We start from the raw sequence: 8,706 nt of genomic DNA, 5'->3' as shown, positions 1-8,706 counted from the left end.
TTCTGAGTGTGTAGTTAAATTTGCATTCAACTTTGAATTAACGTCATTATCCCATTTGAAACGCATGCCTTTCTTTAATGGATGGCCACAGAAATATAAAAGTATCAAAATATTTAAGTGTCAGGTCTAGCACAAAGGGTGGTGTATAAGGAGTTATAGGTTCCGATGCTTACACTATGTCTTTTTCCTCTCTGCTCTTCACTACACATCTCCTCCAAGCTGCTAAACCACTGCCAATGGTGTACTGGAGAGACTCAAGAGTATCTGTCCTTTAATGGGAGGATGTTGAGGAGACAGACATTGCTGATTGTGTCGGACAACCCATTTTCCTGTCTATTTATTTTTGCAACTGCAGTCTGGAACAATTCACTTTTCCACAATATTCATGTCCTTTATTTGCAAGATAAGAGTATGGGGGCAAAAGTTTCTGTGGTTCTTTGCAAAGCTGACAATTCTGTATGTAACCCAGTCCTTTCCCCGTCCCTCACCTGTCCTCCTGTAGTTGCTGACAGCTCGAGTTGTCTGGTCCCCTCAGAAGTGAGCTCTGACAAACCAAAGATACGGGCATTTCCCCAGTGTTAGGGGTTATTCTGATAAAAGCACAGTTCCAAGGCTTGCCTTCAGACAGCTGTTTAGACATGGCTTCATGCTAACACAGCTGAGGGCTTGGCGGTAATCAGTTCTGCCCTAACATATTGCTGAGGTCACCACTGTCCTGTTGGAAGCCCCACCTCTCTGCCCAGACCCCGCCCCTCAGGAAGTCCCTCCAAACTCAGCTTATCCCCCTCCAGAGATGCTCAAGACCACTCCCACAGGGTATTTAAACTGCACCCCAGAAAACAGTTTTTCAGTGGTCTCTCTTCCTGGTCTCCTCTGGGAGGGGATGGGGGTGTTAGAAAATCATCTGGAATGCTTTATCCATTAAACTGGGGCACTTCCTTTCTCTTCCGTTTTTTGTTTTGTTTTTGTTTTCGATACAGGGTTTCTCTGTGTTGTTTTGGTGCCTGTCCTGGGTCTTGCGCTATAGACCAGGATGGCCTTGAACTCACGGAGATCCGCCTGGCTCTGCCTCCCAAGTGCTGGGATTAAAGGCGTGTGCCACCACTGCCCTGTCTAATTTGGTCTAATTTGGATTGCTGGGATGGAGGAGAGAGGTTTATAGGGTTGCAGAAGCTTTTCAACCATGCTTTCTTGTAAAGGGAAATTCTAACAGACAGTGTTAGTAAAAGAAGTTTTACTACACCACCCCTGCAGCCTTTTAAAATTCAAGCAGTTGACTTTTAAAGCATGGTTCAGAGGTAACACTAAAGTGTGTTTTGCTTGTAGCGGTTTGCTTTCTATGACTTCCAGCAGGCAGAGCCTGGAAGTGATTTTCACTGTAAACTGGCACCCATTTCAAAGTCCCCTCTAGGCCCAGCTGTAGAAGACAATGTACTTGATCCTCATCCATTTCCCTGCACATCTCTTCTGTCAGTCACAGCATCCTTGACTGAAACAAGAAGGCCATCAACCCATGCAGCTCCCTGCTCATAAGGAAACTATCAGCCCTGCTGAATGCTCCAAAGCGAGAACCTGTAGCCTTAAGTTTTATTATTATTTTTGTTGGAGATGGGTTGAGAGCTACAGAAAGTATGTAGTCAGAGAGACATTACATTTCTCTTACAGTCTTTTCTGCCACTGACTCACAGTATGAATTTGACTAGTCACCTACCCACAAGCACATCTTAGTTATACAGAGTGAAGCGAGGAAATACTTCAAATTTCCGATTCTGGAGTTGAGGAACTGCTGACACATAAATATTTTTCTTTGTGCTCCCTGGAAGACAGGAAATTTATAAATATTTAGTAGTATTGTTGCACCTTAGATACAGGAGACAGGAAAATTATGATCCTCCCAAGAAGTGAACTATTTCAGACCCTGCTAGTGCATACCAAGAGACTTTACATTGGCTTGCCCCCACCTGTCTGTCTGCAGGCTCTACCACCCTAAACCAGTGTAGCTGATTAATGCAGCAGTATAAATAAATATTAGCAACAGAGGTTGGTAGGGGGGAGCGAGGAAGCTCAGCTTGGGTACAGTCACGCGGGCTGATGTCAAGCTGTGCATCATCACAAGAGGGGAGTCAACATAAACATTAAATCCTGAGTTCCTCAAGGAAAAGGGTGAGAAAGTGATTCATTTTAAGAATGAATAGTCTGGCTGAATGTAGGATCTCATATGATTTCTAGCTCTTTCTTTCTTTTTCTTTTCTTTCTTTCTTTCTTTCTTTCTTTCTTTCTTTCTTTTTCTTTTATCCTTCCTTCCTTTCTTTATTTCTCCTTTTTCTTCTCCCTCTTTCTGTCTCTCTGTTTCTCTGTCTGTCTGTCTCTGCATGTGTTCCAAGGAACATGGGAAGAAAATAAGTCCATCCAAAGTTTCCAGTCACTGTTTATTTCAAGCGGAGTCTTCACAGAATTAATTCACTTGTTTCTTGGCACATTCTTGCTCCATGGGCTGTTCCTGGGATGTTTCAATGTAACCAGGTCCTGGAGACAAGGTCCAGGAATGCCCACAGGGTTATGTTTGGATGATAGAGCTTTCAGGTGATTTATTTTTCAAGTTTACTTTCTTACTTATGCTTTTCAGAGTTTCCTGACTATTTTCTTTCTAAAACAATACATTTCATTTTTACAAAACCAATAGCTTAAAGATGACTTTGAACCCTCTTTCACCTTTGAGTTCATTCTCTTCCCTGTCATAAACCAGGTTTTAATGGGCTTAAGCCTTCCTCCTTCCACCCTCAACTTTTTTTTTCTATTTGCTAAAGATCAAGTCGAGTTATCCACACTAAGCATTTGCTGAGCCACACCACCGCCTCCTGATTTCCTTATAAATTGAAGGCCGCCATTAGTACGGTAATGGATTTCCAAACGAGCTGAAAAGAGGCTTTTGGTCCAGGGAACTCGGGCCCTCACAAAGGGAACATGACATAATTTTCTATTTTGTCTTAAATTACTAGGTTAATCAGGCCAAAGTGGGGTATGTCTCCTGAGTAGGAGTTGTTCTGATAGCTTTCTGTGTGTTCAGCTCAAGATGAATACATTCGTTTTGACATTTCTCGTAGCACCAGTCATGACAGACAAAAGGCAATAATCTCTTTTTTGTAAAAAATTCATGTTGTCAAACCGATCTTTTGGTGAAATATGTAGAAGCCCATCCCATCACTGCATTCCAATCAGCATGGTTAGTATGAGCTGTTGTGTTGAATGACATCTATTACAAACCCAGTGTTGTTTAAGGAGATATTTAATACATATAACTTTTACTAGCTTTCTTCTTGTCTGTGGATTATTTGTAAAATTGTTTCATGTATTTTACAACAGTTTATGTAGTTTTGTTTTCATCATTTATTTGATAACATTAGCAGTTAACATTATCATTAAAGTCTATTTTCTTCTTGGAAACAGTAACTTCACACTGAGTGATCTTCATGAAGCCAACTCATACTTTTCTCTGTGGTGTATTCGTGTGTGGTCTCATAGTTTGCCTTAATACCCATGCACAGTATAACATTGGATCACAACTGAGGCTCACAGTTGCACTCGCTAACCCAAATAGTTACCAGGACTCTTTGAGGGTAACCTAGAGATGCTTAGATCTGGTCTTCCTACAGATGCCCATTAAGCATATCTTTCGTGCCTGTCTGTGTGCAAGATAATGGGGCAGTTAAGGGGCCACCAGCCCAAAAGAAATTACTAGAGGAAAGCAAGCACTAGACCGTCCATGCACTCACATGTCCTGGATGCTATAGGAAATCTGGGCAGATTATCCTTGGATCTTGCACTGTCACTGAGGAACTAACACCACCTGACTGAGAAGCGTGCAAAGAGGGTCAGGAAATACTTGCAAGGACAGAGGAGAAAAAGGACAAACTTAGCACAGCAAGCATCGGAAAAGGTGATGGGACATGAGCCAACATGGCTGTCCTCTGGGAGTGGTAGAAAGCATTGTATATATCCAAAGGCCAATGAGTCAATGAGGCAAGTGATAAGATGAAGCTAGAGCGGTAAATCTCAATCAAATCCTAGAAGGCATGACATCACTGCATCATGAGAAGATAGGAAATGTCCTGGTAGATGTGAATTTAGGATTTACATAGGGATCCCCAGGAGTCAGGTAAAACTGGTGTGTTGGTTCCTAGGTGCGGCAGTTTAAATGTAATTGGCCCCTATAAGCTCATAGGGAGTAGCACTATTAGGAGGTGTGGTCTTGTTAGAGGAAGTGTGTCACTGTGGAGGTGAGCTTCAAGGTCTCATATATGCTCAAGCCACACCCAGTGTCTCAGACCACTTCCTGTTGCCAGCACATCAAAGATGTAGAACTCTCAGCTCCTTTTCCAGCACCATGTCTGCCTGCACACCACCATGCTCCCCATCATGAGAATACTGGACTAAACCTCTGAAACTGTAAGCCACCCAATTAAATGTTTTCCTTTATAAAAGTTGCCATGGTCACGGTGTCTCTTCACAGCAATGAAAACCCAACTAAGACATCAGGGTAATGGAAGAGTCACAAAAGAGGATGCTCATCATGACATCCCTGACATTAGAGGCAGAGACTACTCAACAGAGTGAGTCCTCCTCTGGTGGCACCTGCCTCTGGTGGCACTGTAGTCCACTCCTCTTGCGTCCAGTGTCTGCTCTCTTGCTCTTTCTCTCCACATTCCTCTTTCTTCATGATGGAATCCAGCAGCATCAGCCAATGCTCTGGTAGAAACTCCGTACTAAGGCTGTGAGCCTTATGTTGTTGCCCTCAGGATTTCCCCGGAGGGCTCTGTGGTAGCACAGGCACCCATCTAGTGGCTGTGAGTTCCATTCCCTGTTCTCCACCTCTTTCAAGGCCCTGCTAGCTCTAACTTGACCTAAGATCGTCACAACACTTTTTTCTCTGCTGTCCTGTTGCCAGTGGCTCGCCCTGGGGATTTTAGTCCCCCCCCCCTTTTTTTTTTCTGGAAACAAATCATTTCTCTAGACAACTGCAAAAATCCCTCAAGAGGCAGTTCCATCTCAAAGTTACTTTTAAAAAAGACCACACACACACACACACACACACACACACACACACACACACACCAATTGACACTATTACAGTCATTAATACATTAGTACAAAAAATTCAATTGACATCATTGTGGCCATTTCTAGAAATGACAAACAAAGGAAAAACTAGAACAATAAGCATTTATTTTCATATGGAAAGTGGCAGAGTCAGGGCATATTTGAGAAATGACTGCTATGGTTTTAAAGTACTCTAGTCAACACAGGTATAAAGAAGTAAAATATATGTATGGTTATTTCCCATGCTGCAAGATTTTATTTCATCTCTAGATTGGAGCTCCAGTTTTAATATTTTGAAATTTTCCACAACTTAAGCTCCAAACTGGATAATTAGCTCCAAACTAGAAAATTAGCTTCATATAAATATAATTTGGTTTTCAAAAGGAAATGTGCTTGATTCCTTCTAACAGTTTAGAGATGTACAGGGTTCACACAGACAGACAGACAGACAGACAGACAGACAGACACACACACACACACACACACACACACACCTTTTATGTCAACTTGACACAAGCTAAAGTCATCTGAACAGAGGGAACCCCAATTTAGAAAATGCCTCCAGCTGGCGGTGGTGACACACATCTTTAATCCCAGCACTCTGGAGGCAGAGCTAGGCAGATCTCTGTGAGTTCAAGGCCAACCTGGTATACAGAACAAGATCCAGGACAGGCACCAAAACAATATAGAGAAACCCTGTCTCGAAAAAAGGAAGTGCCTCCATAAGATCGGATTGTAGGCTGGCCTCTAAGGCATTTCTTTAATTAGTGGTTGATGAGAAGGCCCAGCCCATTGTGGGTGATTCCATCCCTGGACTGCTGGTCCTGGGTTTTTTAAGAAAGTAGGCTGAGCAAGCTATGTGGAGCAAGGCAGTAGGCAACACCCCTCCATGGCCTCTGCGTCAGCTCCTGCCTCTAGGTTCCTTCCCTGTATGAGTGCCTGTCCTGACTTCCTTGAATGATGGACTAGAATGTGGAAGTGTAAGCCAAATAAACCCTTTTCTCCCCAACTTGTTTTTGGTCCTGGTGTTTCATGCACATACACCCCAGGCTGACATTTAACACACATGGAGAGAATAAGAAGCACAATTGGCTTGAGCATCTCCAAACCCAGAGCAGTGATGCTTACCCTTACCCTTCCTTGTATTTGCTAAGTGAAGCTACAATTTGCTTTTGAAACATGGTAATGTGTACATAAATGAGGAATCTAATTTATCCCCAATATGAGTACCGAGCATCTGGGATACAGCAGTGTTGTGTTCAAAGACAAACAAACTAAACAAGGTTTTTGATGAACAGGCCCATGGTCAGGACTTAAACCATCAGGGTAAAGGGTCTCAAAGGGAAGTTGACCTTGACCTATTCCTCTGATGCGTTGGCAGAAACCACCCCTTCACAACCAAACCAAACCAAATCAGATCCTGAGGGAAAGCTTCTAAACCAGAACGCCACGCACCCCGTCCCCCCCCCCCCCCCCAGCCAGGAAGAAAGACTGAAGAACTGGAGATAGAGGTGGGGGTGAGCTGTGCCTTCCTTGGAGAGCAGACATATAGATAGATGCCCTTGTTGAGCAACCACAGCCAGGGATGCAGACTGTGCAGTTACCGTGGTGTGTGTGTGTGTGTGTGTGTGTGTGTGTGCTTTCACTTTCTTTCCACTGAACCCGACTCTCTCAGCATCTCTCTTCTCCTCCGGTCCTGAGCAGGATGCTTTCCTTCTATCCCATCACTTTCTTTCCCTCATGTGTGAACTGTCCCTCCGAGTCTGCGCTTCAAGTCTTTCCTCTCTCCTTTCCCTCTGCCGGGACGGGTCCCCTTATCTCCGCTTTTCCCAGGAAGCTCCTGGCACTCCACTCCTCTCAGCCCAGACTTCAGAGATGGGTGGCAGCAGGTGGATGCCTGAAGAGAGGTTAGGAAGTCTACTGGTAGGACCCGGCTGCAGCGGGGCGGGGACAGAGGGCGAGCAAAGCCAGCCCCGGGGCGGTCCCAAACTGGGCTCCTGCAGCGGTGCGGGTCTTCGCCCCCAAGTGGCTGCAGCCCAGGTGCGGCGGGACAGGAGGATGTGCGGCTGGAAGCTGCTGGTACTGTGGGCGCTGCTCCCCGCGACGGCTGCGGGGAGCTCGGGTCGCTGGTACCCGCACAGCACGGTCCTCGACCCAGAGGGCAGGTACTGGCTGCGCTGGGGCCGGCAAGGCGGACGGCTGGCCTTCCGCCTGGAGGTGCGCACCACCGGCTACGTGGGCTTCGGCTTCTCGCCCACGGGGACCATGGCCTCGGCAGACATCGTGGTGGGCGGCGTGGCCCATGGACGGCCGTACCTCCAGGTAAGCTTGGGTCCCTTCGAGGACCCCCCTGAGCAGAGATCGTCCTGGCTCACGCCGGGAGCATGGTGCAGGAGCGGATGGGCAGCGGAGTCCACTCAAGCGCGAGGTTGACACTGGCTTGGCTTGGCGAGTCTCTCTCCACTTTCCTGCCACCTTTTGCCCAGGGGCCCACTCGCTGCCGCCCTGGGGTCCCTGCCTAAGCCACTTGCAGTTCCATCCCGGAAAGTTTTCCTCCCCGGAGGACGCTCTCGCATCTTAGTGCCCCACTTAACAGATCGCCGCCGCGCACCCGCCACGCGTTCCCTTCCACTCCTCAGAAAAAGAGGACCACAGCTTTGGAGACCTAACTGGACAGACAAGTTGGGAGGAAGGGCGGGGTGCACTTGGCGATCTTGCTGTTTAGGGTTGGGAATCGCAGGAAGTTTCTAGTGGTTGGTTTGGGACATCGTGGACAAGATGAATGAAGGGTCCCGAAGAGCTGCTTAAGGAAGTTTTGTTGTTGACAATTGTTGAGGAAGCCAGGTTTAAGCCACCGTCACAGCCCAGAGTCTCGGCGCAGAATCCTCTATTAAGGGATATTTTTCCACGTTCATAGGCAACAAAGTTCATTTGATTCGCTCGCTGCCCATTTGCTCTTCGGGGTGCAGGGGAGGGGTAGATGCTACCTGATAAGGGTATCTTTATGTATGAGGAAAATGTGAAATGACAGGTTCAGATCCTTTGCTACCGAACAACTTTTGGGTTATAGTGGATATATACACTTCGTTAGTGGCCAACTTCCATCCAAGAATACTGTCCTTTGATAAACATCATGAAAACTTGTTGTTCTGAAATTGTCTTCCCCTGGGCAGCATGAAAATGTCCTACGTGGATCTCAACGTGTATGACTCAGAAATTTCTCCCGACTTCTAAGCTGGGTTTTCACCGCATTCTGACTCAGGTGCCCTGACATTTTAGCTTCAGTTCGGACCCTGACTTCGGCTAGAAATAATATGACAGCAATTCAGATTTTCAAGCCACCCCATGACGTTTTTATCCCCAATTCATGGCTTCCTCTCCGTATAAATACTACGCACTCTGACAGAATAAAGCTTGATGAGGTTCACAGTACGGACTTCCCCACGTGGGAATTTTCTGTTGCTGCATCATCTCAGATCTGAAACTTGATAGCTAAGGATTTGATCCCACGCACAGGCCTCACTAATCAACTGGCTTAGTCTCCCATGCATGATCTGAGGTAGACATTACCTATTTTCATGTCTCTCGCAGCTAAGGTTTTTTAAAAAG

At 46.0% G+C, this 8,706-nt stretch overlaps 1 protein-coding gene across 1 annotated transcript in view; it reads left to right on the top strand.

Moving 5' to 3' along the window:
• Positions 1-7,060: 7,060 nt before the first annotated feature.
• The window catches only part of Moxd1 (monooxygenase DBH like 1), an 84,023-nt gene continuing 82,377 nt past the window's right edge, over positions 7,061-8,706 (top strand). Inside the window, 1 exon segment of the mRNA XM_036168969.1 lies at positions 7,061-7,419. Within this exon segment, the coding sequence (XP_036024862.1) occupies positions 7,156-7,419 (264 nt within the window). The 5' untranslated portion in view covers positions 7,061-7,155.

Source organism: Onychomys torridus, chromosome 19, assembly GCF_903995425.1.
Source record: "Onychomys torridus chromosome 19, mOncTor1.1, whole genome shotgun sequence".
Classification (NCBI taxonomy): Eukaryota; Metazoa; Chordata; class Mammalia; order Rodentia; family Cricetidae; genus Onychomys; species Onychomys torridus.
Note: the sequence above shows the minus strand (reverse complement) of the source record. Positions and strands in the feature narration are given on the sequence as shown.